The sequence below is a fragment of the Cricetulus griseus genome, chromosome 3, assembly GCF_003668045.3.
Source record: "Cricetulus griseus strain 17A/GY chromosome 3, alternate assembly CriGri-PICRH-1.0, whole genome shotgun sequence".
NCBI lineage: Eukaryota > Metazoa > Chordata > Mammalia > Rodentia > Cricetidae > Cricetulus > Cricetulus griseus.
In genome coordinates this window covers 229,098,305-229,120,672 of record NC_048596.1, presented here as the reverse complement: position 1 = coordinate 229,120,672, position 22,368 = coordinate 229,098,305, and the positions used below count along the sequence as shown (strand labels likewise).

The following is a 22,368-nucleotide window of genomic DNA, read 5'->3' as shown; positions in this document are numbered from 1 at the left end:
GTTAAATGGCCTGTTATTTTGATTTTCAGTCCCTCAAATGCTCTGGATTCTCATACTTTGGAAAACGAATAGCTGGCAAGGATTCCCTTGTATTTCATAGGCTGTCACTTCACTTTGGTAATTGTTTCCTATTCCTATTGCTTGTGTTTTTCTATATTTTCTATATTCTATGCTGAGTTTGCATAGCAGTTAGGAAGGATATCTCTTCTATTCAATGTAAGGATCTTCCTAGTAACTAGCCTTCTCTTCAAGATGATGACACATGCAACTAAGTGGAAGTCCTCAGAGTTGATACTGGTACAGCCACCCCTCTCCTGGGCGGTGTAGGATGGCAGGACTTCTTGCTATAGTAGCAGTTACATTGTCCAGGAAATACATGAAAAGACACACAGCTAAGACTGCTCCATCTAAAAATAATACATGTATAGAGGGAAATTCAAGCATGCCCCCTCCAAGTTCATCCAAAAGACCTTAACTAATTTCCCTTTCTGGGACCTTCCTTGCATGTCCCCCTTAGGGTCCTCCTTTTTACCTAGATTCTCTGTGGTTGTGGATTGTTGCCTGGTTATGCTTTTCTTTGCATCTAATATCCATATGAGTGAGTACATACTGTGTTTGTCTTTCTGGGTCTGAGTTACCTCACTCAGGATGTTTTTTTTTCTAGTACCTATTTGCCTACAAATTTCACGATGTCATTGTTTTTTACCTCTTGGTACCACATTTTCTTTATCCATTCTTCAGTTGAAGGGCATCTAGGTTGTTTCCAGGTTCTGGCGATTACAAATAATGCTGCTATGAACATAGTTGAGCAAGTGACATTGTGCTATGATTGAGCATCTATTGAGTATATGCCCAAGAGTGGTATTGCTGGCTCTTGAGGTAGACTGATTCCCAATTTTCTGAGAAACCACCACACTGGTTTCCAAAGTGGCTGTATAAGTTTGCACTCCCACCAGCAGTGGAGGAGTATTCCCCTTACTCTGCATCCTCTCCAACATAAGCTGTCATCAGTATTTTTTATCTTGGCCATTCCTGATGACTAAGGATGTTGACAGCCAAGTACTAAACTGAGCTCCTGGACTTTGGTTGAAAAGATGAAGAATCCTATGAGCAAGCGGGGTCAAGATCATCAAGGGGAAAACAAAGAAACAACTGTCTAGAGTTAGTGGGAGCTCACAGACTCTCAGCTGTGATGCAACAGGGAGGAGATTGGTCCAGCCTCAACTTGTTGATTCCCCAAGGAAGGCCGTATGCCTTCTGAAGAATGGATCAAGGGTGGGGGGGAGGGTAAAATAGGGGGAGGTGGAGGGCAGGAAGAGAGGAGGGAGGGGGACTAGGGTTGGTATTTAAAATGAAAAAATTAAATAAATAAATAAATAAATAAACATAGAAGTGGTTTCCAACTTGATGTGTGAGATGAAAGCTTAAGGATTCACTATGTATGGTCTGTTGAAGATAATCACTACTACTAGTCAGGTTGCAATAACATCATTGTTGCTCAACCTATTGAAAATACCACCTACCCTTAGCTAAGGAGCTATTGATAGCTGGTGGCTGTTTAGGGAGAGAAAGTCCATTTTCATTAAGTGTGTGGCACCTGATAAGTGAATCATGCTGAGTATGTGGGCAGCACAAACTGAACTCAGTGGGTTCCAACATTTTTTAATTAAAAATAAAAAGGAATACATCAAGTTGGTAGGGATTGCAGTGGATCTAGGAGAAGTTAGGGGAAGTAGAGGAGTTCAATATGATCACAATATATATTCATTGTGATATTCCCAAATAATTAATAAAATGTTGTGTTAAAAGCAAGAAAATAGAGCCAGGCATAGTTGCTCACACCTTTAACCCAGTACTCAGGAAGCAAAGGCAGACAGATCTCTGAGAGTTTGAGGCCAGCATGGTCTATATAGCGCGTTCTAGAACAGCCAAGGCTTTGTAGTGTGAACCTGTTTCAAAATGAAAAAGAAGGAAGGAAGGAGGGAAGGAAGGAAGGAAGGAAGGAAGGAAGGAAGGAAGGAAAGAAGGAAGGAAAGAATAGCACCCAATACTTCCACTTCACCACAACTATCCATTCTTCCCACTCTTGAATTTCTCCAAATAACTGTCAAGACTATGGAAAGTCTGAGATTTTTTATCATTTTTTATTTGAATTAGAAACAAGATTGATTTACATGACAATCCCAGTTCCCTTCTCCCTCCCATCCTCCCCTACCACCCCCCCAACTAAAACCCTACCCATCACATACCCTTTCTTCTATTCTTCACCTGACTCAACCTTTCTGATCCCTCATGACCTCTGTGTCCTTCCTTATTTGCCATGAGTGTTTTAGTAAACAATGTTCATCATTTTTAGGTCTGAGATTTTGATCTTACCTGCAAACTAATAAACTAGCTCGATATGTTTTGTGCATAGTGATAGGAACTGAAAGTTTGTTGCTCATGACAATATCTGTGGCCAAAGTAAGGTCACTTTTGAGTTGGTTCCTGCACTTCTAGCTCCCAGAACATGTAGTGAAACAATCCAATGGCACATGAACATTCAGCAGGTTGAGTAAGAAGAGAAAAACATTGAGTATTAGGAGCCCAGATTATTTGCAATGGGCAGTAAGCACGGCTACCTCTTTCACAAGGAGAGATATGCTTCATACTTCCTTGGAGGGAGCTACCGTCTCCACATGGCAAGATTGTTCACTATACAAACTTCTTGAATAAATGTAGAATGAAGGACAGTCAGCCCCTCTGATTACCCCATATAAAACAACATAAGAAATTCTAGCAGGTAGTTATATGGTCCCACCCTTAGGCATAGGACAAATGTCAATTGTTAGTGCTAGAAGAGGGTATGAAAGTTTCTTCTAAGTGTGTATTCCTCTATAAGCTAACCAATGGAAGACCAAAATATCCAAGATAATTTTGGCAGCGCAAATTGATCTTGAGAGATTTGGGGGTTTTTTGTTTGTTGTTTGGTTGGCTGGTTGGTTGGTTTGATTTGGTTGTTTTTTTAGGCCACACAGTTGAAAGGGTGGGGAAGGGGGATGGACCTGGGAAGAGCTGGGGGTAAGTATGAGCACAATGCATACAAAATTCTCAAAGAACTGATTTTTAAAAAATAAATATAAAGAATAAAATAAATAAGTAGAAAAAACAAAGAAAACACCAAAAGCAGAAAAACAAAAATAAATAAGGCCTCAAAGAGTAAAATTTAAAAGAAAAAATGTAAGAGACCAGGCAAAATTGTTTTCCGATAGATGCCTATTGATTTCTTTTTTTAAGTGTTATTTTTACTTTTTAATTATGGGGGGCAGGTTGGTACACATGAATACAAGTCCCCAATGCAAAAGAGGGACTCAGATGTCCTGGAGCTAGAGTTACAAGCAGTTGTGAGCTGTCAACATGGGTACTGGAACCAAATTACAAATGCAGTACACACTCTTAACCTCTGAGACCGCTCCAGCCCACCCCTCCCCTTTTCCCACTGAATGTTTCTGGTTTTATAATTTATTAGCAGCCTACTTCTTCAAGTAGACATTCATACTCAAAATATGTATACATAAACTTAGCCTAATTTTTCCTAATTTATTATAAAATGCCCGAGAAGGGACGATATTCAACAAAGTTTCACTAGGAAAAAGAAGAGTGCATGCCAGTGCCAACTAGTAAAACTAACCAAACCTGTTTTGATAACTAAGAAATTAAATAAGTTAATAAGATCCATTTCTTTACAATCAGAAACATGTTCTAAAATTCTTGAATAATGTTCAATAAATTGAACAAAATGTATTTTTTTCAACTTTTTTTATTTGAATTAGAAACAGGATTGTTTTACATGACAATCCCAGTTCCCTTCTCCCTCCCGTCTTCCCCTACCACCACCCCCAACTAAAACCCTATCTATCACATATCCTTTCTGCTCCCCTGGATGGTGAGGCTTTCCATAGGGTGTCATCAGAGTCTGTCGTATCCTTTGGGATAGGGCCTAGGCCCACCCCCTTGTGTCTTGGCTCAGGGAGTATTCCTCTATATGGAATGGGCTCCCAAAGTCCACACCTATGCTAGGGATAAGTACTGCACTTCTACAGGAGGTCCCATAGATTTCTGAGGTTTCCTCACAGAAACCCGTATTCCTGGGGTCTGGATCAGCCCATTCTGGTATTCGAGCTATCAGTCTGGGGAGCAAGAGTTCCCCAATGTTCAGATCAGCTGTTTCTATGGATTTCATCAGCCTGGTGTGGACCCCTTCACTCGTCCTTCTCTGCATCTGGGTTCCAGTTCAGTTCAATGATTAGTTGTGGGTATCTGCTTCTACTTCCACCAGCTGCTGGATGAAGGCTATAGAGAATGAGAAAGGGAGAAGAGGAGGGATGCAGAGAACATGAGGGAGCAGAAAGGTTGAGTCAGGGGAAGAATAGAAGATAACAAGAATGAAGATACCATAATAGAGGAAGACATTTTTGGTTTACAGAGAAATCAGGCACTGGGGAAATTTCTGGAGATCTACAAAGATGACACCAGCTAACAATCTAAGCAACAGAGGAGAGGCTACCTTAAATGCCCTCCCCTAATAATGAGATTGATGACTAACTTATATGCCATCCAAAATGTATTTTAAAAGCATATGGTCCACGTGTTGAAATTTATTTTAATTTTGCAAATAAAATACAGACTTGAAATTACATAAAAATCAAGGAAGCTACATCAACTATTTCCTTTTTTGTAAATTCTCTGTAATTTGTGTGTTATTTTTAATCATCAGGAAAAACAAATGCCCTCACTTGAGAATCATAGTTTTGTGACAGTAGACAAGAACCTAAAGGCAGGAATATTGCTTCTAACCATTCAACCAAATAAACCTTTTCTGGAGGAGGAAAGGCTCCATAATAGCAGCTCATGCTCAATATTCTTCCAAAAATGGATAGAAAGGGTGATCCACCGCACTGAAAGAGAAAAAGAAACACTTGTTTGCTCATGAGTCACACTTCTGATAGACAAAATAAAGATAGTCAGGATGTGAGGACCCAGACAATCTTCAGCGGACCCTGTCTTGCTAAATGCAATGGAGCACATCAACAATTATGGTTGTAGATCAACTGATTTCATTATTGTCTTCCTAAAGTGTTATTACCTTTATGATTATGATTATTATGGTGATTATTATTATTATTATTATTATTATTATTATTATTATTTGTGTGTCAAGACATGCATGTGGAAGTCAAAGAACTGCTTTATAGAGTCAGCTCTGTCCTTCCACTTTCCAGGGATTGAACTCAGGTGGTTGAGCTTACATAATAAGCTTCTTTATACACTGAGATATCTTGCTAGCCCCATTTCATGATTTCCTATATTTCAAGTTAGTAAGATTATATAGCTAAAGAAATAGGGATGTTATAGGAAAATGAAAGTCAAGGAATAGATACATCTGGGAACAATAGATAGAGCTTGGGAAAGGACTGGTTCAGGGCAAATGCCAATGGACACAGAGAAGAGGAAGCTAAAAGAGAATTGTATTTCCCCTAGGACTTACTCCTATCAACTGAGAGTCCATATTCCACAAAGATGGTGTGAAGTACATGCTGCACTGCTTTAACATAGGCAAAGTTAAAATAGGCTTGATGCATTACTGTATGTTCATTATTGTTGAATTCTCTTTTATTTCTTTTGATTTTAATACACATTAATGAGAAAGCATTTTGATGGGTCTCTTAATATATCATGACCCATAGATAGTCTGTTCTCTGTGTCTAATGGGAGGTGAGCCCTGAAGACATGATTTATTTTGGACAAAGGTCATGGGACAATTTTTTCACATCACTTCACAATAATGTCACATAGACTTTTTGGAGGGACAAGGTCACATGTATTCTGTGCTTAATTTGAACTCACTGTGTAATCAAGTATGACCTTAAACTTCTGATGCTCCTGTCTGTGCCTCTCGGAGGCTGACAATAATGGTTTAGGCTACCGTGCCTTTTTTTATGTGGGGCTTGGGAAGCATTGTACCAACTAAGCTACAGTCCCAGCTTGGCCAGTTTTGAAATGGGGTTGGTCCTGAGTCTCACTACATGTCATGAACTTCAGAAGAAATCCCTCTCTTCTGAGGACTATAGAGATGTACTTGCTGCAACCCTATTCTGAAAACTAGGTAAGCCTTCTGTAATGACATTATATTGAAAAGCTATCATGTGTTGTTTGAGGTCACCGAAAAGTTGGCTCTGGAAGCAGAGTTGCCACTTCCCTCATTTAAGACCCAAAGTATTTTTGTCTCAACGTATCCTCCAAAGTGCCTGGTCTAGGGTTGGGATGTCCCTACCCCCCATGAAAAAACTCTCACAGGGAAAGAAGAAATCAGCCCAAGAGTGAAATCATCATGCTTTTGAGAACAGTGACAGGTTTCCATAATATAAAAGTGCCGGCCATGGGAAAAAGAAGCCAGGAGTGCAGCCCTGAGAACTGCCTCATTTTCCCCTGTGACCTGACTTTCATATATTGCCCTGCTGGGTCAACTCGGACCCATAGCACTTTGTTTATGCCCAGGAGGAGAATGCCTCCCACCTGCCAAGGAGTGTCAAGGGTAAAATGTGTCCCCTCCCCTTCTCATCTATAAAGTTTAGTGTGCTCAAGGACATTATTCAGGCAGCCAAGAGATCTTCTGTCTCCCAAGCATATCTAGTGATAAGTAATAGTCTGAATGCTTTTCATTGTTTCTCTCTTCCCTCCTTTGAACTCTGAGCTCTCCAGAACAAAGAAAGCTTCACAGAATGCCAGTAAAGGCACACTTTTGCAGCAGAGCCTAGAGTCTCCTGGTTCTGTTGAATCTTGAATTTGACTTCAATTTCTCACCACCAGTAACTGGTGGATCTCCGTATTCCCAGGCTGGGTGTTGCAAGCACCCATTTTGATAATGTTATCTCTGTCTTCTGCTGTTTGTTCTAGTTGGAATCCTCACCTTAGGGGGTTACTCTTCCCTGCTCAGGACTATCTATTAGAAACTCTAGCTGACTGACTCGACTTCCCCAGTTGTTTTTTGCTGGGTGTTTGTAAGCATCCAGTTTAATAAAATGTTACTTTTCTGCTGTTATGTGCCTTTTACCTAGAAGCCTCACCTAAGTAGAACCTGTGATCTGTTCAGGACCCTCCCTATTGAAAACTCAGGATGGCTGCTTTAAAGGCACTGTCTCAGTCAAATTCTGGATATTTTGAGTGCACAATTTAATCATGTTTGCAATATATCACTACTTACTGTTTTACTTTGAATATATATATATATATATATATATATATATATATATATATATCTCCCAACCATTCAAAAGCAAAAGTTTGCTACACTGACCATTCCCTGGATCCTGCCGAACATCTTCATGGCTTACCTGCTTGTTACAAAATGCAAGCAACCTATAAAGTAGCTATAAGAGTTACTTACAATGACATTTTACTATATCGAAAATTTTTGTTGAGGCTGTCAATCACTTTCATGTCCTCTGGGGTCAATTCAAAGTCAAACACCTAGAAAGAAAGACAGAGGCACAAACACTAAAAATAATAAATAAATAAATAAATAAATAAATAAATAAATAAGCCATTGAAGTGGCCTTCTACCTTGAAATATAAGGGGGATAGCAACAAGGGTGGCTTTAAGAGAAGAATTTTTGTCACCATTGGCTTCCAGGTAGTCCTGGTCTCAGAACAGTTGGCTGAGTACTGCAGCCCCTCCTTTCCCATTCCTGTCCTACTTTGATCCACTTCACAAAAGGAAGAAGACTCATCAATCCCTAATCTTAAGTAAGGCAGGAAAAAAAGAACTCCCAAATTAATTTTCAAATCTAGATGAAATACTAGATTTGGCCTTACCAAAATTTGTTGAATTTTTCTTCCTTTGCAACCCTGGAATTTGATCCAGCCTTGAATAGAACCCACCCAATCATAGAGCATAGTCTAACTCCTCTCTAGGACTTGATTTAGTTGAAAAAAAAATCATGCCCGGATCAATTGTTCAACAGTACCACTCAATCTTCTCGTGTTCTCAAACATTATCTATGTCTATTCTTCTTTATCGAAAGAACCTTTCTGATCAATCACTGAGATAATGGATCCTGTATTAAATGATTTCTCCTATCTGAGTCAGTCTCTCTCACTCAAATCCATCTTTGTTTGTATTTGATAGTATGGAGTTCCCAGAGGAAAGTGCTTTAATAGAAAAGCATGGAGATCTTTGGCAAAATATGTTGCCAATTACCTCATCAGGAGAAAAGTTCATCAAAAATTCAAGATCTACCTAGTGGGTAAGATCACTTACTGTATAAGCATAGGGACCTGAGTTCAAATCTTCTCACCCATACAAAAAAAAAAGTCATAAGAGTGCCTATAACCCCAATACTTTAGAGAGAACGAGACGGAGGACTGCTGGAACTGGAAGGCTGTCATCCTACCTGTGTATTCAGTGAGACAGTTTGTCTCAAGACAACAAGGCAGGGAGTAAAGAGAAGGGTGCCCAGTACAGGACATATATGACAACGCATACACCATATACACACACATTAAAAAAAAAAAAACTGCAGAGTCCCATCCATCTGTCTACCGACCTACTACATATAATAGGTGATTTTGTTAATTTGAGACATAATCTCGTGTAGCCCAAAGTGGCCTCAAATTTTTTATATTGCCAAGAATGCCTTGAACTTCTGATATATATGATTTATGTTTATATATGTATATATATATGAAAATCAAATATATATATATATATATATATATATATATATATCCAATCATTTATCAATTAAAGGTATATGTGGCGTCAGTGTGCATGCCTTTAATCCCAGCACTCAGGAGGCAGAGGCAGGTGGATCTCTGTGAGTTCGAGGCCAGCCTGGTCAACAGAGTGAGTGCCAGGATAGGCTCTAAGGCTACACAGAGAAACCCTGTCTCGAAAAACCAAAAAAAAAAAAAAAACAGTGGCAGATGTGATGGTTAATGTTAACTCAACTTGACAGAATCTAGAATTATCAGTGAGATGAATCATAGGGTATTCTTGTGAGGATTATCTTGATTATGGTAACTGATATGAGATGACCTTTTTTTTATTCTAGACAGGGTCTCTCTGTGTAACAGCCCTAGTTGTCCCTGAATTCGCTCTGTAGACCAGGCTGGCCTCAAACTAGAAGAGATCTGCCTGCCTCTGCCTCCCAAGTGCTGGGATCAAAGGCGTGCGCCACCACTGCCTGGCTTGAGAAGACCCATCCTAATTGTGGGTAGGACCATTCCCTGAGCAGGGATCTTGAACTGCACAAAGCAGAGAAGAGCTGAGCATGCATTCAAGCATTCAAGCCTCTTTACTTTTTGACTCTGGATACAATGTGACCAGCTGCCTCGATTACTTTTATAAATATTATACTACTGAAATTTTTAGCTGTCATCTTAAAACTATTCAAATACGTGAGTCTATGGAGCATATTTCTACTTGAAATCAGCAGCAGGTAATGGTGCCTGCTGACACTTCATTCCACCCCTGAGATCCACTTGGTAGATGGAGAGGAACAACTCCCACAACTAATCCTCTGGCCACCCACTGTGTGCTGGTGAGTATGTCCTCAAACACAAATACATACAGAAACTAAACAAAAGGGTAATTTTTTTAACCTTACAAGATTCTAAACAAGACAAATGAAAAAAAAAACACTTATTGGTATGAGAGACTAGCTAGTGCATATACGAGAAAGAATTTAAGAAATAATTTTAATCATTGATTTCTTTATATGGTCAGTCTATAAATTTATTTAGCTCCTTTACTGCCAAGAGAAACACCATTGATAAAGTGGAAATGGCCATATGTAACATCCCATACTTCAGAAAGCACACAGGCATGTAACTAAATAATTCTAAGTTAATGAAAAACTCTCACAGAACCATGCCCAGTACTATAGGGAGCAAAAAGTAAAAATGTATTGGAATAGTCCAGTGGTTTAACCAACCAGCCATTTTATTTGGATTTAATATTAACCCAAATTGTTGTACTTAATGCAATCAGGGATTTGTAAAGCAGAGAATGTAAAGAACAGAAATGAAGGTTTTTAAACTTCTCTGCCATCTGAAAGGACTCCCACAACCACTTGAAGTAATAGAGCTGTAATACATCTTGTTAAAGAACTTGTAAAAGGCAAAGCTTAGTGTGAAGGAGACCCCATCTTTTACCCACCAGCTTTTTACCCAGTGCTTTCTCTGCTGTCCTTTCAAGCTGCTGTCTATAGCACACAGGGACAATACATGAGAGTGAATAAATAACCAGAACTCCTATTGGAAGGAAATTGTCCCAGGTCTCATTCTGGAGAAATGCTCTTGGGCTTTTACCTGGAAGTTCTCTTTGATTCTCTTCTCATTGAAGCTCTTGGCCAAAACCACCACACCCCTCTGTAGCAGGTAGCGCAGGGCAACTTGGCCTGGAGTTCGGTTATGTTTCTTGGCAATGGTCTTTAAGATAGGCTCCTCCAGAAGGTATGGGCTATCACTGTCGATCCTGAAAAAAAATACACAAAACATACTCAAACAGAGATGGCAAATGAAATTATATGTGTGTGTGTGTGTGTGTGTGTGTGTGTGTGTGTGTGTGTGTGTGTGTGTATTTCAATTAGAAACAATCTTATTTTACATATCAATCCCAGTTCCCTTTCCCTTCCATCCTCCCATGCCCCCCACCAACCCCCCTCCCACCCCATCCACTCTCTAGGGAGGATGAGGTCTTCCATGGGGGGAATCATCAAAGTCTGTCTCATCATTTGGGGCAGGGTTTAGGCCCTCCCCAGTGTACCCAGGCTGAGAGTGTATCCCTCCATAGGAAATGGGCTCCCAAAGTTCATTCATACACTAGGGATAAATACTGGTTCCACTGCCAGAGGCCCCATAGACTGCCCAGGCCTCCTAACTGACACCCACATTCAGGGAGCCTGGTTCAGTCCTATGCTGGTTCCCCAGCTGTCAGACTGGGGCCCATGAGTTCCCACTTGCTCAGGTCAGCTGTTTCCGTGGGTTTCCCCAGCATGGTCTTGACCCTTTTGTTCATCCCTCCTCTTTCTCTACAACTGGATTCCAGGAGTTCAGCTCATGCTTAGCTGTGAGTCTCTGCTTCTGCTTCCATCAGCTACTGCGTGAAGGCTCTATTTTATAGCAATTGTAAACAACTAAGATGAGAAGATAAATGCTGTGCAGGACAGGTGTCAATGTAATGGAATATTTCAGTAATACAGATACTCTCTTTTCTCCTCAGATGGTCTTGGAATAGTCCTATGTGCAGTATACATGTGTGTGAAGTGATACTTTCTCCAGCTTCCATTAGTGAATCTTATGCTTGGTGATATAACAAAGCTAGCATGAATTTCCTTTTCCTTCTTGACATTTCAGGGATAGAAGATGCATTCTTACCATTTATCTTAGAAAGCTCAGCGTATAAATTTTCTCTTTTATTACTCTGAGAACTTTCCCATTTTCATATGAAGTAAGTACTTCTCTTTGCCCTATCCAAATTTCAAGTAGCACTATTCTCATGCTTTGGGGCCTTTATTGATTAAAATAAGGGTTATTTGAATGCAAGTTATGCCATGCTATAATGGTTGTCCTGATAAACCAAACAACAAATAACTAGCAAGCACAGAGTAGATTTGATAAGGAAACACTAGAAAAGAATAATTCTCATCATATGTAGCATGTGATTTTTATCAAGTTACTTAGAATAATATGAAATTTAAAAAATAAGAATTGCTGAACGAGATACCTTGAGAGAGAGCCATTATGGGGTTAGGAAGAAACCTGATGCTAGAGAAATTGTCAAGAATATACAAGGATGTCCCCAGCTAAGACTCCTAGCAACAACCTAGCGCTTTCATCCAGTAGCTGATGGAAGCAGACACAGACACCCACAGATAAACACTGAACTGAACTCTGGAATCCAGTTGCAGAGAGGGAGGAGGGATAAGCGAAGGGGTCAAGACCAGGCTGGAGAAACCCACAGAAACAGCTGACCTGAACAAGACTAATAGCTGGGAAACAAGCATAGGACTGTTCCAGACCCCCTGAAGGAGGAAGTCAGTTTGGAGGTCTGGACAATCTGTGGGGCCACTGGTAGTGGATCAGTATTTACCCCTAGTACACCAATGAACTTTGGGAGCCCTCTCCACATAGAGGGTTACTCTCTCAGCCTAGACAAACTAGGGAGGGTCTAGGCCCGGCTTCAAATGATATGACAGACTTTGAAGATTCCCCCATGGAGCTTTTTCTTTCTTACCAGATTTGTGTCAAGTTGACGGAAAAAAAAATCAACTAACGCATGCTTATACAAACCTGCTATCTCTGCATCTACAAATAGAACTCAGAATTCCCTGATAAATGTAAGGGCAGTTTAAGTTTCCTAAGCCTATGGATTTTTTAGCTTATCCATGCACATACAGCTATATTCTCATGACTTCAGTTGAATATATTCTTTAAAAAGTCTTTAATAGCATGTTAGATACCCTGTAAGTCAATATCACCACTTGGAAAGACAGTCATATTTTCTCCCGGGAATTCTCTCTTTTGGATTCTGTATAACATCATCTGATATTATGAGAGAAGATGGTTCTAAGTCCCTCCTAAATCAAATAGTCAATGTTGTAAAAATAAGAGAGTTCATATAGAAATGATGTGAATTTGTGTGGTGATATATTGTTTATGATCTAATAAAGCTTGCCTGGAGATCAGAACACAAAGCTAGCCACAGCCATAGAGGCCAGGCAGTGGTGACCATACCTTTAATCCCAAGATTCAGGAAACAGAGGCAGATAGATCTCTGGGAGTTCAAGGCCATCCAGGGCTACATGAGAGTGAATCAGTCTAAAAGAGAAACAGAGCTCATGCCTTTAATCCCAGCACTAGAGAGGTATATAAGAAGAAGCTCAGGATCTCATACAGAATATAGCAGGCAATTAGTCTCCAGTCACGCTGAGGACAGTATTGCTCTAGCCTTGGGAGAGGTAAGAGCTCTCAGTTGGCTTGGCTGCTTTGTTTCTCTGATCTTCAGCTTGAACCCCAATATCTGCCTCTGGGTTTATATTATTCATACAAATGTAGGTTTTACATTCTACCCAATAGTCAAAATGGAATAGCTAGGATATATGCAGTCTAATCTCTATAAATTATGCCTTAAAATTCCTTTTAGAGCTATGCTTATTAGTGCTGGAAACAGGTAGACAGATAAAGCAAGAATAAAAGACTACTTAGTGAGCTTGAAGCTCAACTCTGGTGCATAGGAACTGCTGCATTACTCAACTTGTTTCTTCATGGTTGAACTTTCCACAAGATTAAAAGTTAATTCTTTGTCACCACGGAAGTATTGACATAAGGAAATAAAGTCCAATTACCAGTTTGGGTCTCTGTGGGATCCCAGGGCACTGTAGGCAACTAGAACAATGTCTTTGGATTTGCAGAATTCCAGAAGTTTGCTCTGATTGAGATACGGGTGACATTCTACCTGTAAATTTCCAAAACAAAATGGTATCAGAATGTATGAGCCAACAATGTCATGCAGGTTTTACAAGTGCCTCAAGGGCAGATCTACTTCTATACTGACTTAAGTAAAATATGCTTCAAATAGGTCATTTTTCCCTGAGATACTTTTTATGTCTTTTTATTAGTATTTTAAGATTAAAATTTCCCATTTCCAACTTGCCTCTGGTACAGTCCCAAGTATCAAGGAAATAAAAAGACATGATCATATGATACCGATCATTGCTCAAAGTGTGGGTGCTTTAACGGTATTCTAGCAATGATATTTTTAATCATGTATTTTTAAAATATGGGCTAAAAATTGCATAATGCCTGCCCTAAAATACCTCAAAATTGTATATAACAAATTTGTATAAAAGAGAAATTGTTGAGTGTGTTCGTGGATACTGGTGAAGGAAGGTTGTAGTAACTCAATTCTCAGTGCCCTTTGTATCTTTAAATTCTGTTAAAGGTAAGAGTTTTTTTAAAAATGCGTTCCACCTAAATTTAGGAAAGAAGCCACCACAAATTTCCAGAGTGGCAGCAGAACAATACAACAATACAATTTTGCTGTGCTTCATTTCAATCTTCTTTATGTTTTTAACATTTTATATGATTTTCAGTACAGCACACATTGTGAGTGTTGTTGAGCAGTGGTATTCCTTCTAAGAAGAGCAGTGATTTTAGTCAATCAAGCAGCCTTTCCCCTGTCTTGTTCTTCCCACTCTAGTCAACCTGAACCATCACTGATATTCCCTATCTCAATGTAAATAGCTATAACCCAAATAGCTGGTTCAAAGCAGAAATTTGGAAAGTAACAAGTAAGGAAGAAGCTTGTGAAGAACAAAAGATAAGGGATAGCCAAGGTGGACTAAGAGCTTACTTGGTTGCAAGTGGGTTTGTATTTTAGCCCTGGTTTGTTCAGAATCAATTCCAGCTGTTTGTGGTTGAAATTGGACACCCCTATGGACTTGGTTAAACCTGAGTCTTTACACTTCTCCAGGGCCTAGGGAAGAAGAAAAATATCTAGTTAATCCTCAACTCACTCTGTGCTTTGTAGTTTTCCCTTGGGCTTGTTTGAACACTTACGTAATAATTTCAGTTACTTACATAATAATTTCATTTACTTACATAATTTCCGTTACAATTTCAAAACAATGTTGTCACTTGAATTCAGCCTTGCCTTATGCACTTACCTGCAATGAATACATATTTGTCTGCTCATTCAATTTCATGCACATTGAGAACAACAAACATACATTAGTCTCCCCTTACTTCTCCTACCCTTTTTAGTGGCATCTGTTTTGATGTCAGGCATGCGAGGTTCTTCAATAAATGCCATCATAGTCAAAGACAAAGAATTCTTGGATCTTATGCTAGTTAAAAATGTATTCTTACTTTTTTTCTATAATGTTGAAAAACTGTGAGTATATTAGATAGGATATATAATGGCAGGTTTCATTCTCAATTACAACTTGCTCTGTGCTAAGGCAGATTACACTTCTGAAAAGGTGTGTTTTTCTGTCCTGGAATAGTGTCATAACCTTTCTTGAGTTTCTTTCTGCTAATCCCCTTTAAATGGATTTTTGTTGATTGGATCTATGAGGCAATGAAATGTCTACCTCAAATCAGAGTTGATATTAAAATTTAAAGTTCATCCCTCTCAACTCATACTCTACAGATGAAATTACTGACATTGAAGGGTTTGTTGTTGTTGTTTGTTATTCTCTCATATATTATATCCCAACCATAGTTTCCTCTCCATCCACTCTTCCTAGTTCCTCCTCCCCAACTCCCCTCTCCCACAGATCCACTCCTCCTCCATTTCCCTACAGAAATGATCAGGCTTCCCAGGGTTATCAACTCAACACAGCATAGTAAGTTACTATAAAACTAGGCATTATATGTCTTAGGTTTGTCAATTAATGAAACAAAACCTGTGTCTTCTAATTCTTTATTAATTGGTTCCTCTGTTGTCACACAGTGCCTTAGGGTGTCTGCAGTAGTACCTACCTCCCATGTATCACGAATGTCCACTGTTTCTAAAATAATTTTTCCACTAGCATCATTTGGCAGAAGTTCCTCTCCTGGCTAGAATGCAGAGAAAAGAGAATTTAACAAATACTTTATCTAACAGTCAAGTTCTAGTGCCCAATGAGTTTATTCATCCAATATTCAGGAGATTGTGTTAATCACTCTGTGTATGTGTGCACTCATGTGTGCATCCCATGTGCATGCATGCACATGCACACATGAGCACATGTATCTTTAAAGGGAGACTTGGGAGAAGGAAAATTGAAATTATCTAAGAGATTATATCAGAACATCTTTCCTCTTGATTGCCACCACTTTTCTCCCCCTGGACCCCCATGAAGCCCTAAATTTCACAATTATGAGGGTTCTTTCCACTGGAATTTATTTCATATCCCAATGAAAGAAGAGTGTAAAGGATAGAACTTTTGCTATTAATCATGAGCTTTTGCTCCACTTTATGATAACTTGATTCTGAGTTAACGAGTCTGTCAGATGTGATCAGCAAACATGTACCATGATAAGAAAATGAAGCCTTAAGACCCAAAGGAACCCAAGCCTAAATGCCCCTTACCCAAATCCAGGTCCCTGTGTCCTAGTGTGAGAGATACACATAGGTGAGAACATGCCCTAAGGAGATGGAGAGCCCCTCTAGAGTCTCAGAAGTCTCCACAATCTGGGGCACTCTGATCGATAAAAGGCAGTGAAGTCCTTGAACTTCAACCCTCCTGAAGACTGGAGGATGAGAGCAAGAACCAAGAAAAATCTTAGTGTCCTGATATAATATAAAAGTTATAATAGTCTAGGACATAAAAATCCAAAACTGACCTTCATGGCAAAAGGTACATGAATAATGCAGAGATCTACATAATCCAGCCCAAGTTTCTTCAGCGATCTCTCCAGGCACTGACGAACCAACTCTGGTCTAAGGAAAGTAGCCCAAATCTACAGTTTCCAAACAAAATTACACATTGTTGTAAAAGAATCAAGACCTGCTATGGTGGTCTCAGCTAAGCTAAGAACATCTGGGGCTAAATTTTTACATATTTTTATCAAAATTTTTCCATACGATGTATTTTGATCATGATTTTCCCCTCACCCAACTTTTCCCAGATCCTTCCCATAACCCTACCCAAATTTTGCTGCTCCTTATAGATGACATCTTCAATAGAATACCGAGATTTATTTGAGTGATAGCAATGTGAGGATAATGAGCAAAATTTAGAAAACAATCAATTTAAGTATTGTAAAAATTAGAGGTTTTGGTCTCAAAAAAGCCAAGAAATGATGGGCTGCAAGTGGGGGCAAATCAAGAGAAGCCACAGATATATAGCAAAACATTAAATCAGAGGGCTGAAAAACATGTAGTAGAAACCAACAGTAAAAGCCCCATTGAGGTATCCAAGTCCATCCTGGGCAGAGTAAAATATCCCTTTGGCTGAAGCTTCCAAGTAACTGATAACAGATAAAGTTGACAAAGGATTTACTATTCTTAGTAAATTCAGAACCAATTCTAAGAGATCCAGTCTAAAATAAAATAAAATAAAACAGCCACCAGTGTGAACATAAGTAGTAAACATCTGCAGAGACCTTGGCTCAGGTGGAATTTCACTAGAAGCCTGCCTTTCCACCTGAGAAAACTTTGAAAATTTCATTCCATCCAGTGCTGAGTTGAGAAAAAGGTTGTCCCTTTGTGAACAATAGTCTCAGCCTCACTCGGTGTTCTACTGAAGAATTAGTTTCTCAGGGCCCAAAGAAGTCAGATTATCCCACAGAACTGTTCCCTTATTTTATATCTAGACAAGGCCTCATATTCAAACACACTGAGTAGCTATATCCCACATTTAATACAGTTGGAGCAAAAGAAGCCTTTTCTTTTTTAATTTTTTTATTTATCAGTGTGTGTGTGTGTGTGTGTGTGTGTGTGTGTGTGTGTACACACACACAAGAAAGAGAGGAAGAGAGAGAGAACACTAATGCATGTAGAGGTAAGATATCAGGCATCATTTCTCTTCTACCATGTACATCCCAGGATAAATTGTTGCCAGACATGGCAGCCTGTATCTTTTTCCACTGAGTCATCTTGTTGGCCCTGTTCTCTATGTTTCTATCATGTGTCTTTGCAATAAAGACGTGATTCAAACTGAGACTAAAGGGGTGATATCTCCCTCCCCAGTAACATATCTGAATTGGCAATGGCTTCCAGCCATTCCTGCTGTAAGTGTTCACCTTGGTGGTATAGAATAAATCCTCCCTCTTCACAGTTCCATCAGTGATCTTGTCTCGAAGAGCCTGTCCAACTTCTTCCTCATTTTGATAAAAGTATGCAGCATCTATGTGACGGAAACCCACATCAATGGCTACTTTGGTGGCCTCAAAGGCCTTGCTTTTTGGAACCTATGAAACAAGAGTATGAAAAGTTGAGGCTATGACCAACTCAGAAAGAAAAAGTCATTTATTTCTTCATAGTATTTTTTCTGAGGTGTTGCCAGCCCAATGGTTGATCTTGTTTGATGATGCAAACCTTGATAGTAGATTTACAATCTACCTGTAAACACAAACTACAAAAAAAAAAACTACCTTCTAAATCTTGGCTGAATGAATTAATGATGTTCGATTCATATGAAACATGTAAATGCAATTTTCATTCAAAAGAGATCAGTTACAAGTAACTAGCTAGCAGGAATGCTGCATACTGGGAGAAAAATTCTAAGGCACTCAGTAGATAGGACAGGTGTGCATACACATAGGTATGTATGGTGTGACAACTGAAAATTGGATCCTATTAACCATCATTCTCAATTTCCACTTAAACAGGCTCTTCAGTTCACTAGAGATTCTTTTATTCCCTTCGTTTTTCAGGTCCTCATGTTCAGCATGTATGCAGTTAGCATTTACGGAGTGCCTTCTTTTTGTCCAATACTATATTAGGCCCTGGAGTACTAGATATTTTTCTATGAACAAATCTCTTCCATGAGATTTCTGAGAAGTGGAGGAGAGAGTAATTACACAAGCAAGTATGAAAAGTGGGTGGGGTAGCCCACACTTACAATGCTAGAACTTTAGAGATGGGGAGGCAGGAAGATCAGAAGGTCAAGGTCATTTTTATCTACATAGTGAGTACAAGGCCAGCCTAGAATCTATGAGACCTTGTTTTAATCATCATTATAATCTTAACAGCTCTCCATCTATGCTTCATATATCTCTATTTTGTTGTGAAAGCCACACAAAAATTTATCTTTAGCATTGAAGACTCCTATGATTGCCAGGACAAATTTTAATACCAGTTAGAAGCTTGATCATGAACACTGGATTGGTTAATTATCAATCAATAGCGACATAATTTACCAGGACTATTTTAATAAGCATATGCATAAATGTATATTGTCTGTCATAGGCTACTAAAGCTCATTGAGAAGCTAGCCCTGCAAGCAGATTTTTCCTATCCACCAACTATAGACACGAGCGTGTTTATGTCAATTGTCCTCCAAAACACTCTGCCCTGGGTCAGATTGACCTTCTGGCTTTGTACCAGGGAGAGGAAAATCTTAAGCAGCTAACAGTATTGAAAACATGTGTTTTAAAAATAGTTAGAATATAAGTCATTCCCAACAGAGGTGATTGCTTTTTATCCCATGATATGAAATGGCTACAGCAAGAAGAAGGAAAAGAGAAAAGGAGGAGCAGGAGCAAAAGCAGAAGAACAAGAAGTAAAGTCATCCCGTAGGAAATTCATCTACAGGGAGAGAGCTAAATAAGGAATTCCAACTTACTGCCTCAACTTCCCCAGTTAGTTCCTGCTGGATGCTGTGAGCATTCAATTTGATGATGTCAACTCTATCTGGAAGTCTCACCCAAGATACTTCACTCTGTCCAGGATGAACTTTTAACTGGAAAATCCTATTTGGCTACCTCAATGGGGCATTCACAGTTAGTTTCTACTAGATGTTTTTCAGTCCCCTGATTTAATGCTTTGCTGTATATCTGCTTCTTCTCTCTGTTTGACCCTCATAACTTATTTCTTTTACTTTTTTACACATACATAATAAATCATTCATTCAAAACCAAAATCATAGCCATCCTAGATGATACTCCAGACCTGTAAACTGTGTATTAGTCCTTTCTAATTTAAACACTAGTTTATTGATTCCATATTTGTCCTTATTGAAAAAAAATTGATCCACTAATTTTACATGAAGGAAATTTACATGAGTCTGTCCCTTGGTCTGCATCAGAACTAGGGAGATTGAAGGGCAGGATGTTAAATCCATATCCAGAAAAAAAAAAAAAACACAGTGAGAACACTAGATATAGCAGATGCCCAGAGAACTGACAACTACTCTTCTGACCAGCTACTCTTACCAGGACAGGGACCACACCTCACTAGCTGCTGTTTGGGGACAGTCAGGACAATTACAAAATGTCCTCAAATTTCAGTCAGTGTACAATTTAGTGATTTAATCTGATATCCTGTGTTTGTGTTGCTCCCAGGAGACTTGACTAGACAAACAAAGTCACAAGGCATACAGCCAAGCTGTCTTTTGCTCCAGCAATGACCCCATAGGGAGGTCATTGGTGGAGTAAGAGTCACATTCCCAATAAAAAGTTCTGCTAGATTATGAAAGAAGTTTCTGTTTGTTCTATTCTATTTCTCACGGGAATGCTTTACCTTTACTTTTGTAAGTGAAAGCATTATGGAATGCTTATGTTCTGTTCCCTAAGATACAATTCTGTCTTTAACAATAGAAAAGCTATAGAACACACAATCTATACTTAATCTATCACAAATGATAATCCAAATAAATTGGTTCTATCTGGCAGTAGTAATTCATCACACTTCCACCAACATCGAGTACATTTATCCCTGTCATTTGGAAACAATCCTTCCCAAGACACCTCAAAGCTTCTATTACCTGTGACTAGAGATAGACACTTTCAGTTCACTGCAGTGGGCTGTTCAGTAAGAAGAGTGATCATATCCCCATTATTACTTTATATCTTGCAAGTCTTCAATACTTACTTATGAACAGAATGATTGTGGATTCTCATAGACATTTTTAAAAGAACACTGGCATTCCAAATACATATCTTTATGCCCATAGATTAGTGCATCACTCGGTCTTTATCAAAGAAGCTTCCTTTTGCCATAGAAAATGACTAATACCAAGACCCACAACTATTTAAGTCCAAAAAAATAGGTATCTATGGAGTGCTTACTTATAAATGGGGCTTCTATAGCACACCCTTCCTTCAAGGGACTCAGGGAACATCATGGAAGAGGAGGAAGAAAAACTGTAAGAACCAGAGATCATAGAAACAATAAAACTGCTATACAACAGTGTCTCCTGGATGTGATGGAGCTGCTTACATTCATGGGCTGACAGCAGCTGTGGTTCTCTGAGCAAAACCTGCACAATATCAATCCAGTCAACACTGTAGCATGAACAGAGGATGAGCTGACAAAGCCCCACCCCCAGCTAAACTGGTACTGACAATTAATGGCTTTTGAGGGAAAAATAATCTGTTTTCTGCAGGCACGTAACCCCAAATAGACTGGTCATGTTCTAGTGGATGGCCTCATGGTCAAATGCATATAGTCAGTATTACTGGATTTAGTGGGTTGTTTTTAAATAGAGAGACAAGAAGAAATGAAGTTGAAAATCTTAAAAACATGTTCAACAAAGAAGTTGAAATTCTCTAACAAGGGCATCTTCTTTTAAAAAAACTCAGAGTAAAGCTGCTATCCAATGTCCCTCCTGTTAGCCATTTCCTCTAGTATCCATTGCCCATATGAATTTCTAGCCAAGAACAGGATGCAGAAGAAGCCTGAGCTTTATATGATAGTAATTTAAAAATTAGTGAGAATACTTACATCAAGAATTCATTGCATTCATATATGTAAGCACTTAAAATATATAGTAAGCATTGAGATTTGTCAGAAAACAATGTTAATAACAATAATGACACATAATCCACCTACAAAATCATTAACCTCCAAATCTTCAGAGCTAACACCTTAGCATCTCACCAAGAACCAATAAGCATCTCCAAGCACGAACAGAAGTAAATGGTAGATGGTGAAAGGGAAGCCAAGATGAATCATCCATCAGGTACAGGTATCCTTCCTTCTGAAAGTACTTCCAAGATCATTAATATCTAATCCTTTAGTTCACAAAAGTTCCACTTACTTCTTCTGAAGCAAATGTACCAAATCCAAGCACTGGCATCAAGTTTCCATCATTAAGCTTCACTGAATAACTATGTTTGAGATCCATGATACTCACACCCCAATAAGTCTGACTCTGTCTTTCCTTGCCCAACAACCTGAGCTGAACAAAGCTCCTGCATTCTTTATTTCTGTCAAGATAGGCGGGGCCGAAATTACAAAGGCTCTAAAATGAAGCTGGAGTGAGTCCACTGGCTTTCTTGTAATCTCTTCATGTCTCTACAGGAATATCTTACAGGAAACACACAGAAAGTTTATGCATTAGAAGACGTTGAATTATCAGCTCCGAAATGAAAAGCTAGCTGTGACAATCTGCCCCTGATAATTACACCAAACTTCCTTTGTAAGATGCAAAACAATCATGAGAGTATTCATTTCTAAACATGAATTCTGTTACAGAACCTTAGTCAATTTCCTTGACCTCTATTTGTTTTATAAATCCTATCAAAAATACTTTATAGAATTTCTCAAACAAAGCTTGCTATCTGCGACCAAGCACATAGACAACAAAATTCCTTTGCAATATTCACCTTTAATTTAGCTATAAAATTATCTTTTTCCCTGTGTTAAGGCTTCATTCAAAATTCAGATTCTCCCCA

The 22,368-nt window shown here is 39.0% G+C and overlaps 1 protein-coding gene across 1 annotated transcript; it reads right to left on the bottom strand.

Annotated features, from left to right (window-relative positions):
- Window positions 1–4,894: 4,894 nt before the first annotated feature.
- On the bottom strand, window positions 4,895–21,818 carry LOC100768090 (aldo-keto reductase family 1 member C15). The gene is made up of 9 exons (XM_027405099.2): window positions 21,732–21,818; window positions 17,773–17,940; window positions 16,372–16,488; window positions 15,526–15,603; window positions 14,396–14,518; window positions 13,389–13,498; window positions 10,351–10,516; window positions 7,427–7,509; window positions 4,895–4,937 (listed from the first exon to the last, which is right to left on the bottom strand). The coding sequence occupies exons 1-9, from the start codon at window positions 21,816–21,818 to the stop codon at window positions 4,895–4,897; spliced, it is 975 nt and encodes a 324-aa protein (XP_027260900.1).
- Between the last annotated feature and the right edge of the window lie 550 nt (window positions 21,819–22,368).

Coding starts and splice junctions, on each gene's coding strand:
- LOC100768090 (XM_027405099.2), bottom strand. CDS start 21,818: ATGGATCTCAAACATAGTTATTCAGTGAAGCTTAATGATGGAAACTTG. Junction 16,489..17,772: donor ATTTATTCTATACCACCAAG/GTGAACACTTAC, acceptor TGGAAACTGTAG/ATTTGGGCTACTTTCCTTAG. Junction 4,938..7,426: donor CGATATAGTAAAATGTCATT/GTAAGTAACTCT, acceptor TTTCTCTTTCAG/TGCGGTGGATCACCCTTTCT.